The sequence below is a fragment of the Solea solea genome, chromosome 10 (assembly GCF_958295425.1).
Source record: "Solea solea chromosome 10, fSolSol10.1, whole genome shotgun sequence".
Classification (NCBI taxonomy): Eukaryota; Metazoa; Chordata; class Actinopteri; order Pleuronectiformes; family Soleidae; genus Solea; species Solea solea.
This window is the reverse complement of record NC_081143.1, coordinates 29,119,320-29,133,019: the sequence shown is the minus strand read 5'-3', so window position 1 is coordinate 29,133,019 and position 13,700 is coordinate 29,119,320. Positions and strand designations below refer to the sequence as shown.

The window sequence follows — 13,700 nt, the reverse complement described above, 5'->3', positions numbered from 1 at the left end:
GAATGGTCTACATGAATGGACGACATCTCATTGGCTTCCTCACAGCCAATAGAAGGACACTGTGGTCTCCAAATTTTGATTGACAGCTTTGTTAGCCAATGAGAAGCAACAGAGCGCGCGGATGTGAGCAGCCAGGCGCGTCACACAATGGAACCATCTGGGTAATGCTTCTCAAAACGTGAGACGCCCGGAAGCTTTTGAATGTAACACAGGAAGTCAGTCTAACCGGAGAGAGTTCGTTTGCGGTGAAAGATGAAGTTTTCACGGAGAAACATCAAAGGTAAGAGCGATTTTACAGTGTCTGTGTTCTTTGGCTTTGATCTCCGTATACTGCTGTGACGTACACCGTTGGAAACAGCAGACAAACACCTGTAATTTCAGGCTGTGTTTTGGACAAAATGGCGGATCGTTAGCTCCAGAAAGGCGTTGTACAGCCCAGATGTCGCTGTCAGCTTCAAAAAAATGTTTTTGTGATCCTTATCGAAAAGACTCTGTCAGGGTCCCCTAATTGGGGGAGCTTTGGGTTTTAATGACAGATTTACCTTGACTCAACATGTCTCAAAATAGACTGTTTATTTCACATTTATATCTTAAAGCTGATCTAATGTGTTCTTACATGTTGCTTAATCTAATTTCCTTGCACCTGTGGTTGAAAACATCCCAGATGAACATATGTGTGTAACTTATGGTGGTTAACACTGAAGTCATTCAGCAAAGGAAAATGGGAAGTTCCAATGTTGACTGTTAAATACATGATTCAGGTAAAAATGAAGAAAAAGTAGATTGGACATTAAATACCTCATGTACAATATGATAAATCTGTAGCTGTTCATTTTTTAACAACACCAAAATCATCCATTTTAGTCTCGACAAAGAGTTTTTCCATAAAACTTTATTGAAACATTTGAAATTTCATGAGTTAAAAAACATCATCAGCACTGTTACCCTCTACAACTCACATTCCTCTTTATAACAATACTTTTTGCAAAATTCCTCTGTTGAATGGTTGACTGAAGACAGTTGTAGAAAAAGAAGGTACATAAATATGATCACTATTATTTGAGATCTGAAACCCAGCAGCAACCAGAAAACAACATCATCTTGGTTTGGAAGGTGGAACACGTCTGCACACGTTCAAATACAAAGACAACAGTGGACAATAGTATTGCATAAAGATGTACACATCACTTTGTATTTTGACCAACTCAAATTAAATGGTTGACACAGATGGTAAAAAGAGTGGGTCCTAAGTAGAGCTGAAACGATGAATCGATTATTAATCGATTACTAAATTAATTACTAAATAAACAACTATTTTGATAATCAAATAATCGATTTGTCGCTTTTTCCATGATTAAAACAAGATTTCCGGTTGTTTAAGCTTCTTAAATGTGAATATTTTCTTCATTTCTTTGCTCTGATAACAAAGAAATCATCAAAAGTGAATATTTTGGTTTGTGGATAAAACAAGACATTTGAGAACATCATCATTTCCAGGTTTGACGAACACCGATCAACATTTGTTAAGGTTTTCTGATATTCTGAACACCAAACGATTAATCGATTAATCAAGAAAATAATCGACAGATTAATCGATTATGAAAATAATCGTTAGTTGCAGCTCTAGTCCTAAGACTGAACCCTGTGGTAATCACCTTTAGTAACGTTGAGAAGGCTGAAAGAAAGACCACTGAGCGACACGTGGCCGTATCATGCCCAGGTCTGCGTTGTGAATTTCTCTGTGAGATGAATAAAGTATCTATCTATCTATCCATCTATCTATCTATCTATAACCATGAACTTTGAGCAATCGTATCATGCTCAATGTGAATTTCACGTCTGTGCATTGACTTTGTATTTAAACTTGTTGCATGACAAATTTGTGTGAACACAGCACTACCATTTAATTTGAGTTCAAGAAGCTATGTAGCCTCCACTTGGCTTAAAAACTCAAAAGATGTTAAGTTTGTGCATTGTGGGCTACTGTAAACAACAACAACAACAAAACAACAACAACCTGTGAAGCTGACCTCAACTCCAGGGGGGTATTCCATCAACATGGCTAAGAATTGCCAGACTTAGGTGTAAACTTGAAGCTTGACTAACCTCCATCTCCCAATCTAGCTCCAAGTCGTTCCATCAAGTGAAATCAGCTGGCTCCACCTGACGCTTAGTCAAGCCTCACCTGTTAAGCCTCAACTTGTGCACGCCCACAGGGAAAATAAAAAGCCCATTCTAGTCGAGCGCGAAAACTGTGAAATATGCCGAAAAGCAAGAGGAAAAGAACGTGCAGAGATGTTCTCCGCAGTGGAGCAAACCCTCCTCATGGAGGTATATGAGGATTACAGCCACATAATCTGAAAGAAGGGCAATACCGCGGCAATCAATAAAGCGAGGGATGTGGCGTGGCAGAATATTGCCGACAGGCTGAATGTGTAAGTGACAAAGAAAATGAAGTATTTCAGCATCATCATGTTATATAAATCCTCCATCAAAGGGACAACATATATGTAGACAATAATCTACCAATTGATTTCTTGATGGTTTTTGTTTTAAACTAATCAGTTATGTGGACCTATTAATGCAACCAAAGCCCTAAAATGAAAAGGAAAATCCCCAAAGAACAAAAAGACAGCCCTAATAAGTAACATTCATATGAACATAATTAAAATAGCATTATTGTTTCACTGCAATTTATGTGAAACTCTCCATATTTGATCATTTGGCAGCCCTAGTAGTAATGTTAGAAAGTGATATTCATCACATTTATCAACTGATTGTTATGCAAATCGATGGGATAGCTTTCATTTATTTCCTGCATGGCCAATTGTATAGAATTGATATCATTTTCATTTAAGCCTGTCATTTTTACATGCTGTATTTGTGCTACTTCTGTATTTTGTCCCAGATGCTATATGTTGAATTGTTGTATTTTCATCTTATTTTATGTAAAGCACTTTGAATCACCTTGTGCTAAAATGTGCTATATAAAGTAGCCTTGCCTACATTTTTGATACATTTAATCAAAGTATTTTACATGACTCACATGATCATGTTTAACAACATGATCATGTTACTTATACCTAGATCATTAAAAAGGTTTTTTTTTTTGCTGTTGATTAAACTGATTTTTATTAACATGTAACTCTATTTATGTGCGCCTGCAGTTATAAAACGAATCCACGATTATTAGACTAAAACATTGAAATATGTCAATTCTGATATACTCAAAACGGACGGAGCAACCTAACACAGACAAGTTAGCTTAGCGTTAGCTGTGATATGAAAACTGTTGCTGGCAAACTTTGCATTTGACTTTTTCCCACCATGTTTTTTGTAAAATGCTGCCACACTGTGACGTCTTTGACGTGGATGTTAGAGGACAACTGACTGTCACTCAACATTAACGTTTGAGCTACAGAGCTAATTTATCTGTCTCTTGTGGATTGGGCTAATCCAAAATAGTGAAAACAAGGGGGGTGTTCTCTGAAGACACGCTGTTACCTGTGAAACAGGGGTGCTCTGAAAAAAACCCCATTAGCACTTGGTACTTTCCTCCAGATTAAATCAAATTAACCATAGAATGTATGAAATGAACACGGCAAAAAGTCGACCAATCAGAATTTGAGTCGAACACGATGAGATTGGCCAAACCAGTGTTTGGCTTTTGCAGCTTGTGAGCTAACGAGGCTTATTATTGTTACCTTATGGATAAACAAAGGTGGGCTGTGGCCTTTTTTTTATAACTTTATTTCAGTCCAGAAACATTGACAAAGTAGGAACATCCCTTACAGAGATGGACTAAAACAGCAAATAATACATAAACAAAATAATATTAATATTGTCCATATAATAATAGTTTTAGCTGCTTTTTTGTTTTGTACATGGTCAGATGTTGAAATGGTCTTAAGCCCCAACATATTTAGCTTCTTGTTTGCATTTAAGAATGTGAATTTCGAATTTGGCAAGACGCTCTTCAGCGATCATAAGTCAGAGAAGACATGATTTATAACTTTAAAACAGCATATGTCTTTACAAAATCCATTTGTGAATATACATATATATATATATGTGTGTGGGTGTATATCTATATATATATATATATATATATATATATATATATATACTCTTATAGTGAGTGTTTCTTGTATTTACACAGATGAAATTACTGAATCTTGCGACGTGCTGCGTAACAAAGGCAACATTGGTGTCATTGTCGTGCTGTAAATGCCACTTTGGGACAAAATGAATGTACTCCCATAACAATTACATTACATGTCATTTAGCAGACACTTTTATCCAAAGCGACTTACACGGGAATTGAGTACAATCAGCCAGGGGTGGAGTTGAACTTGCAACCATGATGTCTTTTGCACACAGGGTGCCAGTCTTAACCACTGAGCCACTTTAAACTTGTATTTGCATAAGAAGAAGTCACATGGCCTCATGAAGCCAACACATGCATGAACATTGTGTGTTGTTTTGGTGAAAAGAATCAGGTTTCATGTGTTGAGCAGTTGAACAGTGGCAGAGGTGAAACATGTATGTTAATAACAATCAACAAGTAAACTGTTGTGCTGGAACACATTATGGTATGGTTTGTGAAATGTTCTTGCTTCAACTTCAACGACTGGCTGCAGCTGCTGATGTGACAATTTCTTTCTTCTCAGCAGGGCAGGCCTCATGTAGCTGGCTGACGCTGGGACATCTGAGCACAGGTGGACATGGAAAGGTAAATAAATAACATGAACGTTAATTTATACTATGACACAAGAAAGTAAAATAAGCAGAAAAACAAAAACAATTTTGGCATGCAAGTTTTGCTCCACTAAAATCATTTCATTTTCAGAGAAATTAACTGACTTTGCCTTAATCAGCTGACTTTAGATTTAATTACTGGTAACAAGCTGAAACAATTACACCCAAACTGCTCCTGGGTTGAGTCTTCACTACTAGTGTGTATTAAGGTTGTGTTAAATACAGAATAAAGGTATACATTCTTATTGTCATCTTGATTAAGTAAAGTAAGACATGTTTTAAGTCACATTTTTTCCTCATTTTAAGGCACACTACAGAGCACCTGGTTGCTTAAATATGATTAGAAATGTTCTTTTGTGTCACTCTAAAGGCAAATGTCCAAAGAAACAGAGTTTAACTTCTAAACAAAAGGCTCACATAATACAATATAAGGCTGTTTTAGTCTATGAATAAGTTTGCTGCTTTATTTCATCACAAGACAGATTATATATATATATGTATATGTATATATATACACACACACATACATTTATATATATATATATATATATATATATACAGTATGTGTATATATATATATATATATTTATATATATATATATATATATATATACACAAGCACACAGGTTTTACCTGTTCTCCGTGCAGACTTGTTGTTGATGCCTTGGAGAATCCATGGATGGTGCATGGCCTCCTCTGGTGTCATACGCCTTTGTGGATCATATCTAAATAATGAGATACACGCACACAATTAAGACATTATCTGAGGTATTTTAAACTAATGGATACAGATAGTTCTACAGGTTTACACTTAAGCTGCGTTTCCACTGAGTGGAACAGTTTGGTACAGTACATATTTATTTGCGATTCCATTAAGAATAATACCAAAATAACCAGCCCCAACCGCTCCATCCATTTTTTTTGGTACCTGCTCTGGCTGAGCCGATGTTAAAATGTGACGTCAACAGGCTGCTGGCCACTGATTGGTCGGAGAGTGTCGATAAAAAACAAACAAAAACATTTAAAGAGTGTTACAGCGCACATACATGTCTGCTGTCACACTGTGGTCTGTCAACGACACCAGCTGGACTCGTATAAAACGATGTCACAGCAGTTTCATGCAGCGGTGCTATGATGACCCCGCCCACGCTGAGGAGGAACTATGAAGTAATGGAAGACGAGGAGCCTGATACCAAACTGAGCAGAGTCGAGTTAAGTAGTGCTAGAACTGTGTAATGGAAAAGCACCAAAAGAATCCTATATAGAAGTTGACCAATATGGAATTTTGTCTCCGTTAAAAATAATAAAAATGTGACGTCTGTATATGAACGGACTTTACTGCAACCAAAAAATGCAGACTACACATTTCTGAGAGAGTGGACTTACTCAAGGCAGCGTCGTATGAAATCAACAAAATGGTAGTTTGTTGAAGCCAGATGTCTGGTCAGTGAGGTTCTGTAGCGCATTATGCTTTCCATTCTTAACGGGACGCCCTTGCAATCTGCAAAAACAGACAGAAAAATCACAGAGCGCTGCTAGGTTGAGAGTGTTGTGTGTCAAAGCAAAGAAGAAAAGGTTTTACTCTGAAATGCTTCTGCTCACCAAAGTAATTTTTCTTCTTGGGTGCATTCACTAGCAGCTCTTTAGGAGGAGGACCCAGCACCTGCGAGAATCCACATCACGCACTTAAAAAAGGTTCTTCGTCTAATAATATCCAGCAGGCTTTACCCAGAGAGGTGTAATGCTGCCCTCCACAGGAAAAAAGATGTATATATTGCTTTATATTCTAACATATTGAACAGTTGAAGTATGAATTATGAAGAAATAATGGCTTAATGGCAAGGTGATGATTCTTCTCAATATTGAAATTGATCATAAAAGCTCCAGGTCAGTCGTTCTCATTTGAATTGACCACATAGATATAAAACATGTTTAACAGGCTCTGGATGTCCACAGTGGCTAAAAACTGACACTGATATGCAAACTTCCGGTCTGATCTGATCATGGAATGAAGACAGCATTATTGAGTTAATGATGATGTAAATGACCTGCATTATACGAATGAACTGCTGTTCTGAGTTGCTTCCACAAAACAGCGGGTAACCAAGGTGGAGCTCGGCTATGATGCAGCCCAGACTCCACATGTCGGTAGCTGGACTGCAGCTTTTACCGAGAAGCACCTCTGGAGAGGCATACATTGGAGTGAAGGTGAATTCTGGATCTGTGGAGGAAGAAGATGTAGGACAAGAGTGTGTATGTGCTGAGTGAGCTAGTAAAAACAAGAAATATCTTCAGAAAATTCAAATACACTCACCTGTGTCTTCCAAAAAGTAGCTCCCCCCAAAGTCACCGACAGCTGCATGCATTTCACCGTCCTTTTTGAAGAGAAATATGTTTTCCTGGGAAACGACATGCACATGGTGTTACTGACGGACTTTATAATCACACAAGTAAAAAGCTGTGTCCCTTTCTTTGTGTACCTTAGTAGTTGTTTGCATGTCTGTATCAGTGTTATTGGGGTTATTTAGCATCTGCCAGTCCAGAAATCACATTGCTAAGCAGTGCTATAGGTCCAGTTCATTTTGAAAGGTTTATAAGCAGATAGTTTAATACACAGCCCATAATTATTCCTCGTATATGTGTGTAACTGATTTAACACAAAGGTAATTAGATCTGTATTCACTTAAGCCTTCAAGAGTTTGGGAGTGGAAACAATAACTATGCAAATGAGAGTGGTCCCATCCACATAATAATAGAGCCGATTCGATATATTTTTGAACATTCGGTTAATCGATTATTAATTGATTTAATCATCAACTATGTCGTTAATTGCTTAGTCAGTTTAATCAGAGTTTATTCTAATTAAAACAAGCACATTTTCTGGTTTCATTTGTCCATTTGACAAAACAAAAATTAGAACTCAAAGGGTTAGGGTTAACAAAACTCAGTGTGTTGCATTATGGACAAAACAATGAAAATAATCGTTAGTTGCAGTTCTACATAATAAAGTAGGTATTGAAATATCTCAAATGTTTGCACAAATATTTACATCAGTACTTTTGAAAGCTAACATTGTTGATTTGGGCGAGGAAACTTAATCTTAAATCAGTTGCAATCTGGTTCTAATAATCAACTATGCATGCCTTTCCACCAAAAACAACACTTTCCTACCGGTTTAATGTCACTATGGACGATCCTCTTCTTTCTGAGCAGCAGCAGTCCATTCAGAATGTCTATGGTGTATTTCCTTTGTCCCTTTTCACTGAATCTATTATCGAGAGCATTTTCCATTGCTTCAAATAGGTCCTTTCTGAAAACAGAATCCGTATTTACAATCACATCTCCAAGAACAAAGAGGGGAAATAAGTGTGTTGTGAACTTACTCCATGAGTTCAAATGTGATGCAGAGGTGACTGCGGAAGTAGAAGTACTCCTTCATTTGGACAATGTTTGCCTTGTTACTCTGGCCTGATCTCCTCAGGGCTTTCAAAATGGTCACTTCACCCTTTCCCAGCCGATGAATACTGAAAACCATTGGACAGTAGATAGAATTTTGTGAGTGCATGTAAAAATAACATGTAAAGTGCTAAAGGCACCCAAGGGTGTGTTTCCTTCACATTATTTAATAATTTAAGTACCAGGAAGAACAGGATAGGAACGAAATGTTTTTCTACAGACTTGTGGCGAAACTCATCCCGCAGTTAAAACAAACTAAACATGAAAATGTGGTTCGGCTCGGAATAGTGTGCAATGGCTCTTTTTAAGCGTTACAAGTAGTTATGGTGAAGAAAATATTGAAAAACTGCAAAGAAAATTAAAATGCTCGGCAACCAATCAGCAGTAACATCATAATTTGATACATTTTTAGTATTTGTGTTATTATAAAAATGTCTAACCAGGGACAAGGAATACAAAATTAGCTAGAGCTACAAGTTCTACATACTAGCAGTGGTTGGATGGAACAATGCTAACATGTTTTGTTTCTGTCCAGTAAATCAATAACATTAATAAATAAATAGGAGATCTGCTTGAAAGTTGAGAAATAAAATATACTAAAGGAAAAACACTGTAAATGTATGTTCTATGTTACACACAATTTGTTTGGTAATATATTTACCTCTCTTTATTTCGAATGATCTTGACAGCTATGAATTCATTAGTCTTGTGGTCCTTGCATTTGAAGACCTGTCCAGATGCACCTACCCCAAGCTCCGTCAGTATTTGAAAACGGTAGGCCAGGTGGTCATTGATTATCTGAGGATTTAAACATGTGTAGCTTTACCAAACACAAGTGACACAATGTGTTTAAAGATGTTTTAAATTACTGTCAACAATTATTATTTTTATTCCATTACTGCTTTATAGTATCCATCCTTGGTGTCATAGCCAGATTTGAAGGATGAGTTCTTGCTATGAATCTTGACTACCTTCTCTCCCATGTACCACACATTTTTGTAGTGTTTGATCTCTTCCAGCTCATAGGCTGTCAGGAACTGTTTGAGATACCCCTGTCGCCTCTTGGAGATAGGTGGAAGGACTTCTCGCTGCCTTTTGCCACTAGTTTCTGGGTACTTGCATCTTGGTGGCAACAAGGGGTGCTTACTGGAGCTGGGTACCTGTGGATGTGTAGGTGGGAAGACCTCTTGCTGACTTTTGCCACCAAACTGTGGGTTCTTGCATTTTGGTGGCAGCAAATTATACTCACAGGGGCTTGGCCCCAGTGGATGCTCTGGCCAGCCCTTGGAGAGAGGTGGCTGGATCTCTCGCTGGTTCTTGCCACTAAACTGTGCGTCCTTGCAGATTGGTCGCAGCAAAGCATTCATACAGGAGCTGGTTCCCAGTGGATGCTGCTGCCAGCCCTTAGAGACAGGTGGAATGATTTCTTGCTGGATTTTGCCACTAACATGTGTGTCCTTGATTGATTGCAGCAAAATATGGTTAAATGAGCTGGACCCTAGTAGGTGCCCCTGCCAACCCTTGGGGACACGTGGGAGGACATCTTGGTGGCTTTTGTCACTAGGCTGTTTTTCCTCGCCAACTGGTTGCAGTAAAGAATGCTTATAGAAGCTGGGCCCCAGAAATTGCTCTTGCCAGCTCTTGGAAACTGGTGGCCGGACGTCTTGCTGGCTTTTACCTCCACACTGTGCGTCTTTTACAACTGGTTGCAGCAAAGTGTGCTTAAAGGAGCTGGGCCCCAGAGGATGCTCTTGCCAGCCCTTGGAGACTGGTGGCAGAACATCTTGCTGGCCTTTACCTTTATACTGTGTGTCCTTGATGATTGGTTGCAGACCAGTATACCTACAGGACCTGGGCCCCAATGGTTGCTCCTGCCAGGCCTTGGAGATATGTGGGGGGACTTCTTGCTGGCTTTTGCCATTTGACAGTGTTTCTTTGCCAACTGGTTGAAGCAAAGTGTGCTGCCCCAGAGGATCCTGCCACCTGTTGGAGAATGATGGTAATGCTTCCTCTTGGTCTGTGCCACTAAACTGCATGTCTTTGAATGGTTGCAGCAAAGTATGCTTAAAGCAACCCGGCCCTAGTGGGTGTTCCTGCCAGCCCTTGAAGACAGGTTGTAGGACTTCTCGTTGGCTTCTGCCACCAAACTGTGTTTCTTTAACAACTGGTCGCAGCAAATACTTCTTAAAGGAGCTGGGCCCCAGAGGATGCTCTTGCCAACCCTTCGAAACTGGTGGCAGAACATCTTGTTGGCTTTTAACTTTATACTGCATGTCCTTGACAATTGGCTGTAACAAAGTATTCGTACAGGAGCTGGGCCCCAATGGATGCTCCTGCCGGGTGTTGGAGACATGTGGTAGGACATCTTGCTGGCTTTTGCAGCTTGACTGTATTTCTTTGCCAACTGGTTGCTGCAAATTATCCTTAAAGGAGCTAGGCATCAGATACTGCTCCTGCCAGCTGTTGGAGATTGGTGGTAGATCTTCCTCTTGGCCTTTGCCACTAAACCGCATGTCTTTGACGAATGGTTGCCGCAAAGTCCGCTTAAAGCTGTAGGGTCCCAGAGGATATTCTTGCCAGCCTTTGACTGGTGGCAGGGCTTCTTGCTGGCTTTTGCCACTATATTGTGTGTCCTTAACAACTGGTTGCAGTGAAGTATGTTTCAAGCAGCTGCAACCCAGAGGATGTGCTTGCCAGCCTTTGGAGACTGGAGGCAGGACTTCTTGCTGGCTTTTGCCTCTAAACTGCATGTCCTTGATGAGTGGTCGCAGCAAAGCATGTTTAAAGCAACTGCACCCCAGTGGGTGCTCCTGCCAGGACTCGGAGGCAGATAGAAATATTTCCTTCTGTATTTTACTACTAACCCATGTGTCCTTACAGATTGGATGCACCAAAGTATTCAAATTGGTGCTAGGTCTCAGTGGATGCTTTTGCCAGCCCTTTGAGACTGGTGGCAGGACTTCTTGCTTGCCTTTGCCACTTACCCGTGTGTCCTCGCAGATAGGTCGCAGCAAAGTGTGCTTAAAGGAGCTGGAGCCCAGTGGCCACTCCTGCCAACCATTAAGGACAGGTGGAAGGATTTCTTGGTGGCTTCTGCCTCTTGATTGTGTTTCCATGCTGACTGGTCGCAGCAAAGTATGCTTAAAGGAGCTGGGCCCCAAAGGATGCTTTTGCAAGTCTTTAGAGCCTAGTGGCAGGACGTCTTGTTGTGTTTTGCCACTATGCTGTGTTTCCTTATTGTCTGGTTGCAGCAAAGTATGCTTACAGCAGCTGCACCTCAGTGGGCGTTCCTGCCAGTCCTTGGAGACAGGTGGAAAGATTTCTCGGTGGCCTTTATCTCTAACCTGTGTGTCCTTGCAGATTTGTTGCAGCAAAATATTTTTTGGGGCACTGGGCCTCAGTGGATACTCCCGCCAGCCCTTAGAGACTGTTGGCATGAGTTCTTGCTGGTCTTTGCCACTAACCTGCTTGCCTTCACAGATTTGTCGCAGCAAAGAAGACTTAAAGGAGCTGGACCCCAGTGGGGGCTCCTGCCAGCTGTTTGTGACCGATGACAGGACTCCTCGCTGGCTTTTGCCACTTAATTGTGTTTCCTCACCGATTTGTTGCAATAAAGTATGCTTAAAGGAGCAAGGCCCCAGAGGATGTTCTTGCCATCCCTTGGAGGCAGGTGGCAAGATCGCTTGCCGGCTTTTGCCGCTATACCGCATGTCGTTCAAGATAGGTTTCAACAAAGAATGCATGAAACAGCGGCATCCAAGTGGCTGCTCTTGCCAGCCCTTAGAGACAGGTGGCAAGACTTCTCGCTGACATTTGTCACTATACTGTGTGTCCTTGACAATTGGTTGTAACAAAGTATGCTTTAAAGAGCTGGGCCCCAGAGGATGTTCTTGCCAGCCCTTGGAGACTGGCAGCAGTTCACCTTGCTGGCTTTTACCTTGATATTGCATGTCCTTGATGATAGGTTGCAGCAAAGTATGCTTGAAGCAGCTGCACCCCAGTGGGTGCTCCTGCCAACCCTTAGAGTCAGGGGAGAGGAGTGCTTGTTGGCTGAATAAATCCAATTGGGTTTCCTGAAGACTCTTCATAGTGGATGGCAGGACCGTCTGTTGAGTGCTGAAGATTGTGCTTCTTCCATTTGTATTCTTTGGCTCTAGCACAGTCATGTTGCCTTTCTCGGTAAAAGTATTCTATGAGCAAAAACAAAAGTAATGTTTGTAACTTTTCAACTGACAAACTATAGATTATCATGTATGTTGGTTGTATTGATACCACCATTTTTGACATATTATTATTATCATTATTATTATTATTATTATTATTATCATTAACATGTCAAAAATATTTTTGTTGTCTCAAAGGCCTTTACACTGCGTTTACATGCATTTTAAAAGTTAGATTTTAGTCGGTCTAAGACAATAATTTGGTTTTCTTAATGTCTTGTTAACACGTTAGTCAGACTTAAATCGAGCTAGTCTTAGTCAGACCACCATACCACATATAAACTGCAGTACTGTTGCCAGTACACTGTATACTTTGACTCGACAAGTTGTCCAATAGTCTGCCTTAGCTCGATTAAACTATGCATGTAAACGTACTCACTGTCTTAGTCCCCAAGAGTGAAAGAAAAGTATAAGTTGCAGTGAAATGAAAAACAAGATCTTTAAAAGTACAGTACTACAAACTACGACTTAGTTATATGTTTAAACTCAATGCAAAGACAATTCTGACTTAGTCACCCTTCAGGAAAACCTTGCCAAATTTGAATGATTAAAATGCTCTGGTATCAAGTCTGATGTAAACATGTAAAGTTTCTTTTTATATTGGTGCATTTGAGGAGTTCTGCTAACTATGGCTATACACTGTACAACCAAATCAAGTCATTAGTAATGTGGGATTAAACCAACCATATAATTATGAAGCGTTGGGCTGGTCTCCATCTGGTGGCAGCTTTTCAGGATTTGTGCTATTTTTCTTTTTCAAAGAAACTTGATAAACACTAAGGATGTCATGAAGCTCGTCTGTATTCCTTTTCTTTGTTGTTTTTCTAATGGAATCACGTCTTGATCTCTCTTTTGCAGGTTTGTGTCAGATGCTGCTCCACAGCAGCAAAACACAGAGAGCAAACAATAAGGAGCAAGGTTGTCATCCATAATGAGGTAATTCTTACTCCGTCTGGATTCTTCTCTCTGGGTTCTTGGTCACTTTAAGGTCCTCTTCATAGTGTTTCTCTTCAGAGGATCAAAGTTCAAAGGAACGCAGACATGCAACATTTTCCTTACACTTTGTCCCTTCTGGCATATCACTGCACTCTTTCCCCTCATATTTACTACAGTCAATCAAAATGTTCTACTGTCTCCTTCGCAGGACTTATTTCATGGTATTGAGAGTAGCATTCAAATAGCCGTGACCTATTATTAATTATCTTTGTTAATATTTTATGTACTATAATCATTTTTTGAATGTCAAGAATCAAGAATTTTTAT

The 13,700-nt window shown here is 39.8% G+C and overlaps 1 protein-coding gene across 1 annotated transcript; it reads right to left on the bottom strand.

Moving 5' to 3' along the window:
• Nucleotides 1-3,756: 3,756 nt before the first annotated feature.
• Nucleotides 3,757-13,392, bottom strand: LOC131466549 (uncharacterized). Its single transcript, XM_058639852.1, has 11 exons — nt 13,122-13,392; nt 9,114-12,404; nt 8,876-9,012; nt 8,142-8,282; nt 7,930-8,068; nt 7,073-7,157; nt 6,807-6,979; nt 6,361-6,421; nt 6,145-6,259; nt 5,392-5,483; nt 3,757-4,708 (listed from the first exon to the last, which is right to left on the bottom strand). The coding sequence occupies exons 1-11, from the start codon at nt 13,152-13,154 to the stop codon at nt 4,548-4,550; spliced, it is 4,428 nt and encodes a 1,475-aa protein (XP_058495835.1). The 5' UTR covers nt 13,155-13,392; the 3' UTR covers nt 3,757-4,547.
• Nucleotides 13,393-13,700: the final 308 nt, after the last annotated feature.

Excerpts from the sequence above, each read along its gene's own strand:
- LOC131466549 (XM_058639852.1), bottom strand. The coding sequence starts at position 13,154 with ATGGAGACCAGCCCAACGCTTCATAATTATATG. Across the intron at positions 12,405-13,121 it reads CAACGCTTCATAATTATATG|AATACTTTTACCGAGAAAGG; the intron begins GTTGGTTTAATC and ends TTTTGCTCATAG. Across the intron at positions 8,283-8,875 it reads ATCATTCGAAATAAAGAGAG|TATTCATCGGCTGGGAAAGG; the intron begins GTAAATATATTA and ends AATGGTTTTCAG.